This window comes from Sus scrofa, chromosome 9, assembly GCF_054392235.1.
Source record: "Sus scrofa isolate SSC_HxYL_T2T_F1_AM1 chromosome 9, Sscrofa_HxYL_maternal_Yorkshire_Landrace_v2.0, whole genome shotgun sequence".
Classification (NCBI taxonomy): domain Eukaryota; kingdom Metazoa; phylum Chordata; class Mammalia; order Artiodactyla; family Suidae; genus Sus; species Sus scrofa.
Genome location: NC_139391.1, coordinates 71,767,081 through 71,786,795, shown reverse-complemented (window position 1 = coordinate 71,786,795; position 19,715 = coordinate 71,767,081). Strand labels below are relative to the sequence as shown.

The 19,715-nt window shown below is 51.6% G+C and overlaps 1 protein-coding gene across 38 annotated transcripts in view; it reads right to left on the bottom strand.

Moving 5' to 3' along the window:
* Positions 1–2,754: 2,754 nt before the first annotated feature.
* Positions 2,755–19,715, bottom strand: part of SRGAP2 (SLIT-ROBO Rho GTPase activating protein 2) — a 279,310-nt gene continuing 262,349 nt past the window's right edge. For 4 of the 38 annotated variants that reach the window (XM_084976856.1, XM_021063296.2, XM_021063294.2 and 1 more), the window contains exons 19-24: positions 16,531–16,610; positions 14,409–14,589; positions 12,469–12,615; positions 9,014–9,052; positions 8,453–8,777; positions 2,755–6,110 (exon numbers count right to left, since the gene is read on the bottom strand). In XM_084976856.1, coding sequence (XP_084832982.1) covers positions 5,727–6,110; positions 8,453–8,777; positions 9,014–9,052; positions 12,469–12,615; positions 14,409–14,589; positions 16,531–16,610 — 1,156 coding nt within the window. In that variant the 3' untranslated portion in view covers positions 2,755–5,726. Of the gene's footprint in view, positions 6,111–7,768; positions 7,864–8,452; positions 8,778–9,013; positions 9,053–11,333; positions 11,748–12,468; positions 13,376–14,408; positions 14,590–16,530; positions 16,611–19,715 lie in introns of those variants that run through there. The other 34 variants (XM_084976862.1, XM_084976864.1, XM_084976861.1 and 31 more) reach the window with 12 other exon arrangements.

Genomic DNA, 19,715 nt, shown 5'->3' with positions numbered 1-19,715 from the left:
CAGGAACAGCCCAAGAAATGGCAAAAACACCAAAAAAAAAAAAAAATAAATAAATAAATAAATAAAATATAAGAGGGAACTCCCTCATCTTCTCACCCTACATCCACTGGCTGCCTCCCCTCCCCTAAGGTGGAGGAAGCGGCTTTTCTCTGGCCCAGGCCTTCCCTTCCATCTCTGCTCAGTAATTCACCCTCATGTTACCAGGTCCTGCCCTTGAGCACACACATCTCAACACTGTCCATTTTCAAAACAGAAACCGGGGTGTCGACCCCTTTTGATGCTCCCCAAGCAAAGCATAGTCTTTGAATGAGCTGCTGAGAGTTTGATGCTCCTTTCCCCTCCCACATGCTACCCAAGCCCCTCCAATCAGTTCACTTCCCTCTTCTGAAAGGTCCAATGGTTACCTTTCTGCACTGGCCCCGCATCCTATCCTGTGGCCATTTGACAACTGATCCACCTTAGTGAACTCTTTCGTTCTTTGTGTTGCTGTGACGCTGTGATCTCCTGGCCACCGACCTGTCTCTGGCTCCCTCTACCCTCTTTGCTGGCTTCTTCAACTCTGCTGTTTATTTAATGACGGGGGACCCCCCCCTTTTTTTCCCATTGGTAGTGTTTCCTGGGAATCTCAGAGTTTGAATACATCTATAATGTAACAGCTCCTAAATTTGTTTTCAAGTATGATCTGTCTCTCAAACTCCACACTCATATATCCAAGAGTTTTGCTATTTCCACCTGGATGTCTAATAGTCACCTCAACGTTACCAGGATAAGCAGAATTCTTGACTAATTGTACTGCTTCTTTCCCCAAGCACGCACTATCTTATTACATCGTTTCATTTTTACTTTACTTTTTGGCCACACCAGTGGAACAGGGAAGTTCCCAGGCCAAGGACTGAATTGGAGCCACAGATACGACCTTCACCACAGAGGGGCAACGCTGGATCCTTAACCCACTGCACCACAGTGGGAAGCCTGGTTGTTTCACCGTTTGAGTATTTATCTATTTTTTGCGTATTTATCTATTCTTCCCGAAACTAGAAAACTCCATTGTCTGTTTCTCGTGTTCAATGCTGTATGACAGTGCTCGGCACACAGTGAAGCTTAATTAACTAACAAGTGAGTCTTTGGCATCTGTAATATGCCAGCGTTTCTAACTCCTGAGTAAAAGGAAGCTTCATAGGCCTAAGGATCTAAATGTTTAGGTTAGAGAATCATAAAGACCATTTCCTAAACTCATATCCACCTGGTCTCCTTTCCTGGTTCCCATATGGATTAAATGGGTCTGTTTTGACTGTGTTCATTGTCACTAGATTCCATCAAGCTCTCATCAGAATATATGAAATGAGATAAAACGACCCCCATGGCTCACCTTCGCCTTAGGACTCTCTGGAAGGGGTTTGGGGTCCTCTGCTCACAGCTTAAGCACTAGCTCCATCTCGCAGCTTGTCGCCTAAACCCAGGAGTGAAAACTCATCCTCGGCAGAGGGTGGCAGAATGGCTCCAGCTTGGACTCAGCCAAGACCAAGGGACCATCCAAAGCGGATGGAGCTCTACCATAAAGTGAGGGAGGAAGGAGAGATGACAGGGTGGAAGGGTGTGAGAAAGCGGAATAAAAAATACACAAATAACAGGGGGCGGGGCAAGCCTAAGGAAGGATGGGACACGTCTAGTCTGGGGCTGGGGTAGGACGCCTTCCATTATCATTGAACTCTGCGCCCTCTCTTGGGTCTGAGACATCTGATCCACCCCCAGGGGCTTCTGGTGTTAGAATAAACCCACTAAACGTAAGTGTGGGTCCTAGGGGTTCCAAGATGCACTTCAAATTATTACCTTTGGATAACTTCACTCTCAAACTTTTTTTTTTTGGTCTTTTCTAGGGCCACCCCCGCCCCCACCCGGGCATACGGAGGTTCCCAGGCTAGGGGTCTATTCGGAGCTGTAGCTGCTGACCTACACCAGAGCCACAGCAATGCGGGATCCGAGCCACGTCTGCGACCTACACCACAGCTCATGGCAGCGCCGGCTCCTTAACCCACTGAGCGAGGGCAGGGATCGAACCTGCAACCTAGCTGGTTCCTAGCTGGATTTGTTAACCACTGAGCCACAATGGGAACTCCCCACTCTCAAACTTAAGAGTCTGCTGGAATCAAAATCCAGAGGAGAGAAAGCATTCCCTATGCTCCACCCCACGCCCGTACTCAACAACAGCGAGCAGCACAAACACATGGCGAAGCTCTTCCTCCAGAAGCTGGGGGCTGCCCAGGGCAGAATCACCCACGGCCTTGGTCGTGGAAGAAAGAAAATCATCAGTCCCCCTTGGTTGTGGCTGGCAAAGCTTCCAAGCAACTTCGCAGGCTCCACTCTTGCAAGTGGGGAAATCTGACTTAGAGACAGAAATGAGAACAGTCCTCCCTGAGCGGGGAGAGGTGGATTCAGTGGAGGAAATGGTTCCCATGGCAACAGGCCACCCAATGGTGAGCAGGAAGACTTGCTACACAATCTCTTAGGTTCCCCACATGGGCTAAATGAAAATGCTGGTGGGGGGGTGTGTGTGAGGAATCCACATTCTAAATGCACCTCTGCTGTGTCTTGCTGGGGGAGGGAGGAGATGGTTGGCTCCTGAGGTCACCCCATCTCTCCTTCTGTTGCTGGGCAGGGCTCCATTACCACGGACAAATCAAAATCCCTCCTGGGCAGCGGGACTCCTGGATTGGCGATTCCAGGGAGAGGAGAAGGGATATAAACTGCAGCATGGAAACCTAAAAACGTATTTTATTTCGAAGTTGTGCTTTGGATTTTCCCCAATCCAACATCTGTTGAGTGACAGTCTTAGGTTCACACAAAGCATCTCCAAGCATACATACAATATTCCAGTTATCAACACTATTTTAAAGAATATACCATTTTACACAAACGTGACATACAAGCCAGACGCCACAACATTGCAATTCCCTGGAAGATCTAACTTCTCTTCTGAACATGAAGTACATGTACACCAGCCCTTCCAGTGGTCGGTTCCTCCTGTTGCTGGCGTCATCTCTCCTCAACTCTTTGGGGAGAAACCAGGGTGTGCCCTGAGGAGGTTGGCTGAGACCAGTGTTTCCAGTTTCCAGGCTGCTGGCTGCAAACTCCTCTCTTTTCCAAACTGGGATGCTGGAAGCCCCACCCCACCTCTGTCTCCCAAAGACCAACCCATCAGAGTCCACATCAGGAAGAGAATCCACGCCTCCAGGGGCAGAGAGGGGCTCTCTGAAGCATCATGCTGGTTTAGGCAAGCATATCGGAGGAAGACTGGTCTCCCTAGGCCCTGGGGGGCCAGCTCCGTTTGGCTTTTCGGTGTAAAAATCACAGTGTGCAACCTCGATTCCAGTTGATGGCAATGAGCTCTGCCGAGGAAGGACTCTCCTCCTGGGGTTCCTAGTCCCCTGGACGGGACCCTCTCACAGGTGGCAGGAGCACCAGAGGTGGGAAGACAGCTCGACTCCCAGATCGGGGGGTAGCAGGTGACCACGCACACACTGTCCAGTTCGTGATGCACATCAGCAGACGGACCCTGACCAAGGGGACGGTGAACACAAGTCAGGTTCAGGGCTGCAAGAGAAATGAGGCAGAGCAACAGAACAGACCCAAGGTGGCGTCCCTAAGGAAGCCCTGCCTTTCCTTTCTCAAAGAAGGATGAGCTGGAGCAAGGGCAGAAGGGCAGCTATGGGCACCCATTTTGACTAGTTGGAGCAAAAGGAATGTCAGATGAAGGGTGGGGTTTCATTGTCGGCAAGGAAACAGATCCCTGGGGATGAAAGCCCCCTGTTGGCTCAGGACCTGTGTAAGTCCAGGTGACAGACAAGGACAGGCACTCAACAGAGCAACAAAAGTCAAGAATCCAGAGGACCGTGGGTTGCCTCTCACAGGCCGACTCACTGAAGGCGTTCTTCATCTCCCCCTCTTAGCTCTTGGGATGGTTTTCCTGGTGTTGCAGCCTACTCTTCTAACCAGTGACTTCCCACCATGCTCCTCTTTTCCTTTGCACAGAATGGGGAAAATTCTACTGTGTTCCACAGAGCCAACTACCAACTTCCCAATGTTGGTCCAAAAAAGGATCTTCTAGGCCAAAGATAAGAAAATTCAGTTTCCTATCCGAATGGCAACCCACTATTTTCCTGAACTGCGGAAAATAAGGCAAAAAGCACAGCTTTAAAACCAGAAAACAGAGAAGAGGAATGCATTTCAGTTTTTAACTCAAGTAGTTATCCGAGACCCAGCAGCCTGGGGTGTGAGTGGTCCCAGCCCTGGACCTCCTGGGACCGCATGATGCTAGGAGAGCTGGGACCATGGGCTTCAGATCTGGAGAGGGAATTAAAGCAGTCAAGGTGTCATTTTTGCTTTTGGCAGAGGACCCAGAAAAAAAGGCCAAAGGAAGGCCCAAATATTCAGCATCCAATTTTTAATTTTCTTCGATTCAGTCCTTGGAAAGACTTTAGAGCCCATGGGGCCAAAGTTCTCTTAGTTGTCCTTGTCTGGATAAATAAACCAATTCTAAGGGGCGATGTCTCTCTTTAATCTAACTAGGGCTCCCTAAGCCCCCACTGGTCCCTGAAGAGAGACCCTGTAGATTAACCCAATGAGGGGATCCACTGAGAGTAGATTTTCATCTGGGAACAATTTTAAGGTTAGAAAAGCTGCATTTAATTTTTAATAGGATAATGAATTTTATGTCTTAAGTACCCAAAAAAGTGGAAGGAAGAGGACCCATTTCTTACCATTTCCAAGCCTGCCATAAACACAATAAAACTCTCTTAAGACTCTTCACCCTAAAAGGAACCAACTATAAAATTGTCTTATACAGGAAAATGTCTTAAGTGGAAAATGGTCCATCAGAGACGAAGATAGAAACCCAAGAAATGTCTATACATTCAGAAAAACCTCAGAAGTTCCATAGTAGGATTGGGTTGCAGTTCTAGAGAATGGAGGAGAGCAAAAGCAAACACCAATGACCAATTCACACCGATAGAAATAAGACAGAGAGGAAGCCCCCAACCCCAAACAGATTGCAGGATTGAGTCCCATCCTGCTAAATTTCAAATGATGGAGAGATTTCAAAGGCTAGGTTCTCTGGCCCAGACAGAACAAGATTTGTAACGGAAACAGAGACCCCTGGTGGCTCCTGTGTGAACTGCCACAATAACTTACAAAGAGACTGGTCTATCTAGGACCAGGAGGCTACACATGCCAGAGACTAGAAAAATCTACGTGTGTGTGTTTGTGTGTGTGTGTGTGTGTAAAACGGAGAATGGACTGTATATGATTCTCTATAATCAGTACCCAAAACAAGATGCCACTGAGAGCTGGCTGTCCCCAGCCAATCATCTGGTTAGGCATCCCCTGTATCTGCGGGGACGGAGGCTTCAGCCCACTGCCCCCTGACTTGCCTCGCCAGATTTCACAGTGACCTGATAATGGAAAAATTTATCTCTGGCTAACCTAAGAACAGTATGTACTGGCTGGATTACAACGACTGGGGGAAGCAGAGGGCAGAGGGAAGGGAGGGGGAGGGCAGAGCGAGAACGAGGGCTCCGTTCGCAAGGTTTGGGGTGACGGGAAGGCTAAATCCTGCAAGAACAACTTAGAATCTAATTTTCAACTGAAGTCCCCAAGCTAGTTAAATAGGAAGATTTTAATAACAGTCAGTCCCTCCAGTCCCCTTGTCTAGAACAATTAAATTACATCCCTCAGACAGTACAAGACTTGTCATTGGACTGTGGGGAGGCCGAGGAGTTGACACCGGGGCTAGTGGCATTTGTTTTGGGGAAGACAGCGGGCTTGGGTCGCGTGGCTGGCGGCTTGACCGGGGCCGCCATCTTGACGGACTTGACGGGCCGGAAGGCGCAGGCGATGTCCCCAGCGGTGCTGGCGCTGCGCTGGAAGGCCGGCTCGGGGTCCTTGAGGAGCTGGGTGTGCAGGGGGCTGGAGGGCTCTGACGTGGGGGCCACCACGGGGGAGGTCTTGAGGGGCTCCAAGGTATCCAGGACCACATCCGGGGTGTGCTTGACGCTGCTCTGCCGCTCTAGCTCCCGCAGCTCGTTCAGGGCAGAGTTCATGGTCGCTTCAATATCCTGGGGACAGGAGAAGGGAGGGAGTGAGGCTCGCGCGGGGAGAGGCCCCCCCACCCCCTGGGGCGGGCGGGCGGGGGGGCGCTATTTCAACAACCTGGGCCAAATCATGGAGAAACCAACTGGAAAGAGATGTCCAGATGCTTTCTTTCGGCCCCAATCTTTGAACACATGGCTGTTCGGAACAGGAGGGAAGGGGGGCAAAGGGACTTTCATTCTCATGAGGGTTTTTTTTTTTCCTCTTGAGATAGTGTGGTTGAGATGCTTTCCAAATAGTCCTCAGGTTTTAGACATATCACTGACTTCTTTACAGATGAAATGACGTACAATCCAGTGGGGAGGGGAAAGGTGGGTGAACTAAGAGTGGCCGGGAGTTTGGTCACGAGTACATGGGATTCATGACTCACCTTCCTCTACTTCTGTATATGCCTGAGACTATACATAACAAACCATCCCTTTCAAAAGTAGTAGACATGAACTATGATCTTTGTCATCTTGGACTTTAAAGGCTAAAGATTAAGGTTAGTCCTTCTTCCTCGAGGGCTGAGGGAAGGTTCGAGAGCCCCGGCCCTAGGGATTCCTCAGGTCACCCCCCACCCCTAGCCCACCCCACCCCTCAGGGAAGCCATTTCTACCCATCACCATGAAAGGGGACCAAGGAGTGACCAGGAGGGGGAGTCAGAGCCCATAAAGGAGAATCTCCGGTGAGTCACGGCGGAATACTCCAGAGCTGAGGAAACAGCAGCCCTAGCTCAGGGGCTCAAGGCAGAACCAAAGACTTTGTATGCAGCCAGCTGCCTCCCAGGGAGACCTCCCAGCTCCCTCCCCTCCTCTCCACACACTGAGTCTGGCACCCCCAAACCGCCACAGGACTCCTCCCTTGGGATTAAACTCATGTGGAAAGACTGTATGTTTCAAGCAAAGGCCTCTGGTTAAGGCTTCTTTATCCTACAGGGTGAGCCACCCTTTCTGCTGTCAGTGGTTCAATTCCATTCATCCCCCTGATGTTCTCAAACCTTAAAAATGCTCAGGGAGTTGCCGTTGTGGCTCAGCGGAAATGAATCTATCATCTATGAAGATGAAGGTTCGATCCCTGGCCTCACTCAGTGGGTTAGGGCTTTGGCGTTGCCGTGAGCTGTGGTGCAGGTCACAGACACCTCTCGGATCCCAAGTTGCTGTGGCTGTGGCTGTGGCCAGCAGCAATAGCTCCGATTGGACCTCTAGCCTGGGAACCTCCATATGCCGCGGGTGCAGCCCTAAAAAGGCAAAAAAAAAAAAAAAAAAAAAAAAAAGCTCAGGAAGAACGCCACCTTCCTCCTCAGTCCTGCTCTGCAGCTACAGTCTGTCCCAGCTGTGGACCTGCTCTGACATCCTGTTAACACCCAGCCAAAGAGGGAGTTGGGAGGATTCCCGTGGTGCAAGGCAAGTTGCAGCCGAGCGCTTAAGGAGAGGCACGGAAACAGAAGGCTAGCCAGCAAAGCAAGACATCTCAGGCCCATAGCTTAATACTGTGCTTGCCAGGTACACCTTCCCTAAGCAGAGCACCACAATTAAGCCAATAGAGACCACACCCAGCCTCTATTGCCCCCTGGAGGTTGGGGTGAGGAGAATCTCAACTCAGTTGAGACATAAAAGGGCAACAACGAGCCCTTAGTGCCTACCTGGTCTAATGAAAATTATAGAGTTGGGAGAGACGTCTGAGTGAACTGCTTGGAGTGGCCCCGGGAGTCGGATTTTTAGAGATGGGGTTGGATCTCTAATATTTCATGGAAAACAGAGACTCGTCAGTGTGGTGCATATATGGACGGAAGACCCCGTAACCAGGGGGCTGGTCTCCACTGCCTCTGGAGGCTGGGGCTGGAAACCCTTCTGGTACCCAAACCCACAGGGTGCTTTAGGGTCTTCGAGACCAGGAGCAGACTATGGATTGATCTATGACTAGGGACCAGGGAATTGGGCTTCGGGATGATGGGCATGGCACAGTGACACGAAAATGTGGCCAGAACTACCTCTGAGCTGCACCTCTTTGGGCAGCGTAGCTGACACCTACTAGGGTTTTAAGATGCAAAACTTGGGCTGAACCAATTCTACCGAAAATCCTCAATCTGTTAACTACGGGCTTTCAAACTTACAATAGCTTTGCAAATAGCCCATAGGTGAGCAAGAAGCCTGCACTGTTTTATTCTGTCCTGGAGTTCTTCTTGGGGAGACTCCAGGTCCAGATGTCCAGTGGTCCCTGAACTCAGTGTATACTGTACATATAGCACCGTTCTATTTCAAGTCCGCTTATAATCCGTGTCAAGCATAGACCCACGGTAGCTGTTTGTCCAAGAGCCCCCAGTTACCTGCGCAATGACCTCCGGGTCCATGGGCCGGTGGTTATTGAAGCTTTTTGACCTTCCTGCTGTCACTGTCTTCCGGATCTGTGGATTGTCCAGCCGATTCTTCAGGGATGAGTGGCGGCTGATGGAGTTAAGGCTCCCATGCCCACTGATGGAACACTTATCGGGCCCTTCCTTTGGGAGGCTCTGGCTCAGGACAGGCTGGGAAGATGGGCGGCAGCTAGCCCCCACCCCCGGGGAGGCGGGATCAGTCAGGGGACTGCTCAGCCCATGGCTGTCACTCCGAAAGGTTTTCCGGATGCTCCCAGATTCGGGCCGCTTCCTTTGCCTTTAATGACAAACAGAGAGGGGCAGGGTGATGGGGGAGCCCTGGCTCTGAGGCAGCTCAGATGACGGGGTGGGGTGGGGTGGGGGTGGAGGGGACAGATGTTGGCCCCCAGGGACGCCTGGAAGGAGAGGACACAGAGCACGTTCTCATTCTCTCCTGTTTCACCTTCCCGTGCTTCCTCCACGTCTCTGTTCCCCTCCCACCCCGACCTGGGCAAAGGAGCCATGGATACTTACTTGGTGGTCGTGGGCTTTGAGTCCTCAACATGTAAGGTGCTGTCAGGAAAAATGTCTGATTAAGCTCAAGTTTCTAATGGGAGACAGATTGGTGAAAAGGCACCTTCCATTACCTGCTCGGGACAGAAACCAGGCCCCAGGAGGAGAAAAAGTCTCCCCATCACCAAGGAGGTGCGGAATTGCTGGTAAGAGGAGAGTTGACGGTTCCAAATTTTAGCATGCTTCTAAGTCCACTGACAAGACTAATTCGTTTGGGCTTTGGCAAGAGGCAGTTGTCGCTTATTCTGCAGACATGGAACAGAATATCTTTCAAGAGGCTGCAGGGCTGCAGCATCTGGGCCAGGTTTGTGCATTTTGGGGAAATACATCTATGTGACCCTAAGTCACCCAGCACTGGGCCGAACCCGGACTCTGAGTCAGTGTGTTTCAGACCACGAAGGCTCTCAGACGAAATGGTTGGGCAGAATCCTATTCCTATGGGCGTTGTCTGCTGCCGAATCATTTCATTATCTCTTGACATCAGATCCTAAAGGGCCTAATTTAAGAGGCAGCGAAACTTTGGGTTTGGGATGGCCGCTGGACAGCTCTGATCTTGAATCTGCTAAGGGCCCCTGAGGCCGAGGTGGGGGTTCAGAAGGAAAGGAGTAAGACCTGAAGATAGGATACCAGCCTTGTGGCAGGGCCAATGTCCTTCGAAGTCCTGTTCCCTGGGGAGGGCTTTCTTAGCATATACCCCTGGGGCCAGGTCTGGGATGGCACAAAGTAGCCACGCCCTGAAGCTGCCTGCTCGGCTGCTTTAGCCTTGGCCGTCACCCACTCTCCAGTGGATAAAGGATGCTCTCAGAGTCTTATACAGCCCAGCTGAAACGACTTTTCTTCCTCTGCAAAGTCTTCCTGGCACCCATCCTCCTAGGCAGGCAGCCTTGTTCACCCCCATTCCTTCAGTGTCTCTAGAGACCCCTTTTTAGTCACCTGTCTTTTTTTTGTCTTTTCTAGGGCCGCCCCCGCAGCATATGGAGGTTCCCAGGCTAGGGGTTTGAATCAGAGCTGTAGCCACCGGCCTACGCCACAGCCACAGCAACGCCAGATCCGAGTCGTGTCTGCGATCTACACCACAGCTCATGACAATGCAGATCCTTAACCCACTGAGCAAGGCCAGAGATCGAACACGCCACCTTATGGTTCCTAGTCGGATTCGTTAACCACTGAGCCACAACGGGAACTCTGAATCACCTGTCTATCTGGTATTCACCTTGCCTGACTGTGAGCGCCGAGGCCAGGGATCATCCTATTTGTCTCTGAATAATAATACTCGGCACAACAGTAGGTGCTCAATACATGTGTGGAACTGAGTCGAAAGGCCACACCCTAATAACTCTTTGCTGATTTCCTTTTTCCACTTGAGGAAGGCTGACTCACGAGGCCCGAACTGCTGAGAAGGCAGGCTCATGGAATGGCTGGTGTGCGCCCAGCCCCGGGGACGTGTAGGGAGGAAGACAGAATTCCAGGGTTCAGGGAGCTCAGCCTGGTGCGGGATCCGAGTGCGGCCTGAGTCCCGAGACTGTCTCGGGCACCTAACCCAGCGTGGAGGAACGTGGGGGGTGTCAGAAAGGTTTCCCCAAAGAAGTAAATCTTCGGATGGAGTCTTAAAGGAAGAGGAGCTAACCAGGTGAGGAGACAGATGTGAAGATCCAGGAGGGAGAGGACCCAGGGCGTTCAGGAAAGAGAGGGAGTTTGGGAGCTGCGGCTGGAAGGCAGTCTTAACGGCAGGACATGCCTGGGGGCTGTCGCTCACCCACCGACCAGCTGGTGTCCGGGGCAGACCATGTCCTCCAAGACCCCACCAAGCAGGGAGTTTATGGGGTCTGCCTTGACTTGCTACCACCTGTTCATCTTCTGACTCTTCCAGCCATGACTCGCTATGATTCTTTTGCACAAATGGCAACAAACCTATGATGGCTCACGCTCCCTCCACTGACCTCGCCTTTGGTTTCTGGGTTAATTACAGGCTTACGACCTGATGATTACAGGCTTATAATTAACATAGACTTGCAAATAAGGAAGAAGATGTGATGAGCCTGCAGTTAACTTTTTATGAGCTTGCCCTCCCAACGGGGCACTGTGCTGGGGGGGAAGAAAGAAAACCCTCAATCTTTTTTTTTTTTTTACCGGTCTGCCTTAAATTACAACTACGCTGCGCCAGCTGAATCAGCTACTCTACAGACTAGAGGGTGAGAGAGAAGGAAAAGAGCCACGTGCCCCAACCACTCCCCCAGCTACCGTCTGGTTGGAAAAAAGCCAAGAGATCTGGGCGACCTGGTGCAGTTTAAAAACAACAAGCATCCTTTATTCTCCTTCCAGTTTCAGTGTCCAGAGGCTACGGTTAACAGGTTTTCAATGTGCAAATCATTTCATTCCTCCAGAGCCAGAGGGGAATTAAAAACTGTACATCATCTCCAATCCATATGCATCGGGAGCACCCTGGGGCTTGTCATCCTGCTGGCACTGGGCCAAGTTTCAGGGTCTGGCGGAAAGAGGTCTGTAGGCTTTGGGACTTGGTGTCTGGCCCCTTGAGATGAGATTAGCTCTCCAGTAACCTGAATGTCTCTAGGGGAGGCAGCAGCACAGGCGTGGAATCCCTCTAGACGGCCAGATCGGGTGTGGGTGGAGTGAAAACCCCAGGATGTTGCTAACAGCCACAGTGAAAGCTGGGGGTGGGGGCAGAGTTACCAGCCTGCTGGACAGAAGTGGGAATCTGCAAAGGGACTCATAGGGAAGAATAATACACAGGGCTCAAGCAATGGGGAAAAAAATGGCACATTATTTCTACTGGTGTGAAAGGGCAGGAAAAATGAGAGCTGGGGGTTAGGCAATGAATAAAGAGCTCAGGACAATGCTTTCATTGGGGTGAGGGGGGTGGGGAGCACTGGTCTCTTTTCCTCCAGGGGAGCGAATGCAGGGCGAGGGAGAAACAGACACGTGAGATCTAAATAAACCATCGGGGGTAACATGAACCTGGTAGAAGACACACGAGACTTTGGATCTTCGGACAGACAAGGGCCAAGGAAGACATCACAGAAATCGTTTGAGTCAGAATTGGAAAAGAGAAGGCACCTCTCGAGAAACAATACAAAACCAAGTTGCATGAAGTGACGAAAGCTTTGGCCAAAGTCTTAGCGGTCAGACGGCCTGGAAGGTCTGAGCGGACAGACGGGCACAGCTGTCCTTAGCGCTATGGCCGCCTGCCGGAGACCTGGGCCTGCTGACGAGGCCTGTGGATGTTCTCCTTGGCCCTGTCCGCCCTGCAGCAGCCAGGAGCACATGCAAGCTGGTCAGGCCGGGGAGCAAGGGGGGCCCTACGCCCAGCAGAGGAATGGAGGGGGCGGTTAGGCCAGAGGGTGAGGCTGGGTGTCGCAAGTCATTCAGGGGAGCAGAAAATGAAAAGCAGAGCTTACTTGTTGATGTTTGCAAGATAAATATCGGCTACATGACCCCCACTGGGACAGCTGGCCCCCGCTCTGGCTGTCACCTTTTCTTCAGGTGGCTCAGAAATGACCTCAATGTCAGACTTGGGGCTGGACCTCTCCACGACACCGTCCTCGCTGGGGCAGAAGGGGCAGGCAGGCGGGGAGGAGGGGAAAACAACAACAACACAAAAAGCAGTGTTAAATCGGCAGGATGGCCCCCCCGACACACACACACACACACACACACACACACACACACACACACACGCATGAGCACACAACCCTGCGATGGCTTGGAGGTGGCAGCGATGCCTGGCTGGGCTAGCTTTGGGAGCAGAGGCAAGGAGAGCTACAGGCCTTTGGAGGGTGGTTTAAATAAAAATAAATAATCCTGCTGAGTCCTGCGGGGTCCTCAGCTCCTCTGGAAAGCTGGGCTAGGGGACACCTGGCTTCGAGGCATCTGCCTTCCAGCCCTTGCTGCTTCCCTGGGGCAGCTGTGCCAGGGCCACCTCCTGCAGGATGGCGGTTTATGTGCTGAGGTCCCGAGCACAGCCGGGTAAGAACAGTCCGCTCTGCTGTGGCTCTGGAGCTGCCGGCGTTGAGGCAGGACCCCGCCACACTCTGTCGCAGCGCGTCGAGCCCCACTTAGAGCATCCAAGCCGGTCTCTCCACGGCTCTCCTGGCCCCTCTGGCTACTGATGACAAAGAAAGCCCCTTCTCCCCCACAATTCATCTTCTCTTGGTCCTGCAGTGAAGTCATAACGCTAAATTTGGGAGGGTCCTGTCCACGCACAGATGGCCACCAGGAAAGCGATGTTATCAACAGAGGGAGGATTTCCCCGCAGGACGAGCCGGGGAGAGGCTGGGAGGGTGCAGACTCATTCAGGATATCAACCTTTAAAAAATAATATTAAGGGAAGGACTAAAAACACTGACAGCATTGTATCCAAGGGGGGGAGGAGTCGGGGCGGAGGCAGGGCCAGGGGGCAAGGGGGAGGGTTTGGGGACACCACAGGGAAAAGCCTTCCTGATGGGGAAATCCTGCTTCAAAGAGTGGGAACCAATGGACAGCCCACGTGACGAAGTCTTTCTGGGACCAGTCCACGTTCCCCTCGCTCCCAGCATCCTTTCCCCTCCTCTCCCCCATCCTTTCCCAAGTCAACCTCATCTGGGTTAAATGAACTGGGTTATTTCCGCCAGGCTGCTTAAACTGGATTTCGCCTAGAAAACGAACTCAACATTTTCATTTGCATGTAGAAAAGTGCCATCAGCGGCCCAACCAGATGGGGTGAGCACGGTTGTTTAAAAAGAAGAAAGAGAAATCCAAATGCTTTCCCCACCTGATCTTTCCAGACAGGAAAGGTTCAGTGGTCAAATCATAACCCAGTCTTATCGCTCATCAGGTGTAAATGTGGATGAGCAAGTTTCTAAAATGACTGGGGGTTGGGGAGGGTAGTGGAGATGTGATAGGGGGAGCGGAGAGTGGAGAGATTAAAAAAACAATTCTCCAGGAGTTCCCGTCATGGCTCAGCGGTTAAAGAACCCGACTAGCATCCATGAGGATACAGGTTCTATCCCTGGCCTCGCTCTGTGGTGTAGGTTGCAGACATGGCTTGGATCTGGCGTTGCTGTGGCTGTGGCCTAGGCAGGGAGCTACAGCTCCGATTGGACCCCTAGCCTGGGAACCTCCATATGCTGCAGGTGTGGCCCTAAAAAGACAAAACAAAAACAAAAACACCCCCAAAAAACAAAAACCTGGAAAAAAAAATTTTCCGCTGAATCTGGGGAAACTTCAAGGACACTTAAGCTTCAACACCCACGTTGGCACCCCCTGGGGATTGGTCTCCCTCATCCTCCTGGCTCCAGAAATAAAGTCTCACTCCCACAGCGTGGCCAGGGACCCATAAGGTGCAGGGGGCCCAACGTACGTGTCCTGGACCACGATGTACTGATGGGGGATGAGTCCGTCGATGCCATTGTGCCGGCCTTCCCACCAGTCGTCGGAAGCCCGCTGGTAAAGCAGCAGGGATGCCCCCTTCTTGAAAGACAGCTCTCGGGCTGTCCGGCCCACGTAGTCAAACTTGGCAATGGCCTCAATGGGCTCACACTCTGAGAGGAGTGAGAGAGAAGGAAACACATGTTGCTGGGACCCACGGACTCAGGAAACTGGATGGAAAAGCCACTTAGCTGAAATTACAGCAGTGAGAAGATAACCTCTGTGAAAATAAGTCATGGATGATCTGTGAAGCGGGCGATTTCCACACAGTCCGTGCAAACCCCTGAAAGAGCACCTTCCCTGCCTTTGTTCATGCTGTTCCCTCCCCCTGGAATCCCTCTCTCTCTCACCTGCCTGAGGAAACACACTGAATCATAACTCAAACATCACCGGCTTTCTATAGCAACTTCCTTGGTGTTGCCGTCCCTCTTTATGCCAACCCCATCCCTGAACCTGCCGTCCCAAACTTGTAACCCTGAGTTCCTTCTTGACTATAAAACAATTCCATTCATGTGGAATACTTATCATGTTGCATTTTAAGTAATTTATTCACGTTATCCATTCCCCCTACTAGAACACGAGCTTTTAGTCTCTGTAAAGAGAGAATAACTTGCCCGACCAACTTTCCAAGGAGTAAAATATGGAAATATATTTTGGGGCTAACACATGGAAAAATGCACATGGAAGTGATCTGAAAAATTCAAAGGGATGTGCAAAAGCAATGCAGTGTTACTTTTGTGTGCGCTTCCGTTTCCTCATCTATGAAACCAATAGTAGTGCCTTTTTCATGAAGTTGGCATGAGGAGTCCATAAAGAACAATTTGAAAAAGTGCTCAGAACTGTCCAGGCCTGGATTAAATGCTGCGTATGTGTCAGCCGTGGTTATTATGGTTGTTGCCTGCTCTGGTCTACAGGTAGAGGTCAGAGAGCAAAAAGAAGGCTCTCGGACATCAGGAACCTGAGGTTAAAGTCAGATATTCTGAGTGGAGAGAAAAGTCTGCTTACGAAGGAGACTCATGCCTAGACCACTGAGGTGGTAGGTCTGCTCCTAAACGGGCAGCCCTGCAGACTTCATTACAGGAGACTTGTCTAAATACTGCGATTTCAGTTCTGTACAGCCTTGGGTTTGTCACTCGATCCTCCAGGCCTCAATTCCCTCAACTATAAAATAGCATCTCGATCTATTCTACTAGGGATGAAGACAGAGGACACACAAAGTCTCTGGCAACACCTAATGCGAATTTGCCCCTCTTGCAGTGTGGCACATTGTCATCTTGATCCATCTGACCTCAGGAGCCACATAAGCAGTCCTAATTCTTTCTTTCTCCCCCCCGCCTCCGCCGCCCCTTTCAAAGCTGGCCTAGGATTGCAGACGTCTCAGCAAGGCAGGGAGCGGGGAACGCTCTGCAGATTCTGCCATTTCGTTCTCGTGCCCAGAAAATTCTGAGGCCCCTTGTCAGCTGCTGAGACTTCCAAGTGATCCGGGAATGGAGGTGCAGGAGTGCTGGAAGGAGGGGGAATGTGCTGGCTGGACGGACCCTAATAAATCATGGGCACCGCCGAGGCCCTCGGACGACAGCTGTGCATTCCAGCTCTGAGGCACGGCCGCCAGGCCGTGCAGCGCATGTCTGGGTTTTGGAAAGGGTCAATTTTTCCAGTCGGCAGGCGTGAGGGCATGTGGTTCCTGTGTCCTGATTCCCACCCCCATCTGGCTTGCTTCTGCCAGCTTCTTGGCCCCCAGTTTCACTATTCCCTGGGGCTCCCTGATTTTCAAGTGAGCTCTCCTGCACCTGGGTCTCCAGCTACCTGGCCGGCATCTGGGCTGTGCCAGGGGACTGATGCTGGCCACATGACACCAGGATCTGGGAGGTGGGCGAATGGCAGGGAGTTGGGGAGAGAAGATTGAAGGGCTAAGGTCCCGCTCTTTACTTCCGGTTTTTAACACAGAGACTGTGCTGTCTGAGTCGTGGGCTGTCTCTGCAGGAAAGGGAAGGTATGAAGGCGGGAGGCAGCTTATATACAGTATATACCACCCCTCCTCTCGGGCCCCGTACCATCATCGCTTGTGTGGTGCTCTGCGGTCACGTCCTGGGTGGAGTCTTCAGCCGAGGTAGTCTCACCGTGAGGGCTGTCACTGCAACAGAAGCAAGAGAAGCCACAGACCTGGGACCTCAACATTGGCTCACCAACATTCTTGTATTTCTCATTCATAAGGCTTCCTTGGAGCAAGGGCTTGAGATCGATCCTAGGGCTCTCGAGATCCTGATCACACACTACAGACAGATGCTCAGAATGAAAAAGAAGGTGCCTGGGGTTCTCCAGGCCAGCTCTTGCTACAAAAACTACTTGAGACTACATAGGACGTACAACATCTTCTGTCAAAGGGAATCCCATGGGACCTTGTAAATCTTTTGAAAAATACAGAACAACTCAACTCCTCAAGGACTGTTTCTCTAGGTGAATTAGTTCCTGGAGGGAGGGTGGTGGAAGAGAAACACTGGGCTTTCAAAACAAACTGGATCTTTCAAAAACCAGCCACATGACCCCAGGCAATGACTTAATCTCTTTAATTTTTTTTTTTAAAAATTTAATTTTCTTTAGAGCCGCAGGTGCAGCAATATGGAAGTTCCCAGGACAGGGTCTGAATCGGAGTGGAAGCTGCCGGACTACACCACAGCCGAAGCAACGACCTACACCACAGCTCACCGCCAGGCTGATCCTTAACCCACTGAGTGAGGCCAGGGATCGAACCTGCATCCTCAAGGACACTAGTCAGGTTCATTTCTGCTGAGCCACAATGGGAACTCCAACGTCATCTCTTTAGGCCTCAGCTACCTAAACTATACACTGAAGATAATGGTCTATCTTATCTCACAGGGTTGTGTGAAGATGCAGTGACATAGGAGGGGACTGACCAATGGCAAGTGCTTTCCTTCTTTCTCATTGTGCTGAAGGCCTCTGGCTGCTGTGTGGGTCAATCTGTATAACTGGTGAGAAAGTGGGAGGCAAGTCTAGAAATGAGTGGAAAACAAGAGCAGGGGAAGAAAAGCCTGCTGTAGGCTGGACTCTGCAAGAGGCTGGGGATGGGAGCTGGGTTTAAGATCTTGACAAAATTCATGGAGGCTAAAATCATCCATGGGTCTGTGGTGGAGAATTGAGAATGGGCAGGGTTCCTAGAAAAATCATTTCTGGAGTTCCCGTCGTGGTGCGGCGGAAACGTATCCGACTAGGAACCATGAGGTTGCGGGTTCAATCCCTGGCCTCGTTCAGTGGGTTAAGGATCTGATGTGGCCATGAGCTGTGGTGTAGGTCGAAGACGTGGCTTGGATCTGGCGTTGCTGTGGCTGTGGTGTAGGCCTGCAGGAACGGCTCAGATTAGACCCCTAGCTTGGTTCCCTCCATATGCTGCAGGTGCGGCTCTAAAAAGACAAAAACCGAAAGCCAAAAAAAAAAGAAAAAAAAGAAAAAAAAGTCATTTCTCAACCTGATACTCCTGGACTTCAGAGTGTGGGGTCGCCAGGAAGTTCTCACTTCCTGAAATGTAGAGAGAACCCTCGTTCATTTCTAAAGTTTCTTCCTCTGGCAGTAGGTACTAATAAGCGATCCTCTGCGAGCCTTTCCAGGCAGTTCTCTGGAAGCATCTCGCCACCCCCCTCCTTCCACCCCATGTTCTGACTTCCGTTTCTGCCTTTGAGCCTACAGCCTCTTCCTCCTCATGGGATGGGTCCTTCAGTCCTAGAAAGTTCCTCAAAGAACTCATGTTCTATGAAGCAAGTCAGCTCCAAGGAGGCTCTCCAGGCTCCAGAGAATATTATGGGAAAACATCAGCAGGGATTTCTCTTTATTGAAAAGTGTGGGCACACTATTTCTGGGCCTAAAAGTCCTCTGATGAGTTTGGTGACATTCTGGAAACCCTCAGGGCCCCAGGGTTGCGCAGGGCAAAGGCTCGTTTTTCCCCAGGCCTCTGAGTTCATTTATGTGGCCGTCCACTAAGGCGGCAGCTCTCAAACTCCAGAGAGCCCTGGGTGGCCTGATAAAAACAGACTGCTCGCCCCCAGAATCTCTGATTCACCAGGTCTGAGCGGAGTCAGAGCACCTGCTTTCCTAACTGGTCCATGTGATGCAAAGCGCTGTTGGTCCGGAGACCCCACTTTGCAAACCACTGCCCTAAAGTAAAAGCAAGACGATGCTCTATCAGGTCCTTTCCAGCCCTGAAGCCCTATGCTTCTCTCACTCCAGCTTTGCCCCCAGGCCCACTGACACCTGCGGTCCCAGAAGCAGCCCAGCGTGCCACTCTGCAGGCTGTCCCGGAAAACCCGGTTCTGGTTTCAGGGCTGGTAATTGTGGTGCAGTGGGGATGCGGGGAGGCTAAAAGCATCCTTTTTCCTGGCTCTTCTGGTCTCGTGGCCAATTTTCACGATCCCTGGGCCCTGGCTACCCCTTTGCTAGTCTTCCCTCCCCTCCTCCATCTGTCTTAACTCGCTTTGCCGGCAACTTCTCTCTCTCCCAAAGGAGCTTTCTGTCTGTGAACCCAGTGGTCAGATGGTCCCTCCTACCCAAGGTCATTAACTCTCACTCCTAGGGTGCTTCTGGCCTCCCACCCAGGCTATGGTAGCAACATCTCCTGAGTAATCTTTTTTTTTAGATCTTTTGTCTTTTTAGGGCTGTGCCTACAGCATATGGAGGTTCCCAGGCTAGAGGTCGAATTGGAGCTATGGCTGCCGGCCTACGCCAGAGCCACAGCAACGCCAGATCCGAGCCGTGTCTGTGACCTACACCACAGCTCACAGCAACACTGGATCCTCAATCTACTGAGCGAGGCCAGGGATCGAACCCGCAACCTCATGGGTCCTAGTTGGATTCATTTCTGCTGCGCCACAATGGGAACTCCACCATCTCCTGACTAATCTTGTGGTTTTCCCAGAAGCTCCTAATAAACATTAGACACACAACTGATACCGGGGCTAGAAGACGACCCTGGAGAGAACTGGGGGGGGGGGGGGAGGTGCCCGCCCATCTGTGCCTGTTGAGCCGTCCCGGCCAGGGCTCTGCTGCACTGGGCAGGGACTGGGGGAGCAGGGCTGGGGGGGGGGGGGGGCTCTGTGTCCTGGAACCAGTCCAGAGCCTGCAGCGGTTTCATATATGAAAAGGGAGGTCAAACAGGAATCAGGAACACTCTTCCACATTCCAATCCTTCAAGGCACAGGCACCAAGGCAGCTCCCTGGATGCAGCCCACCA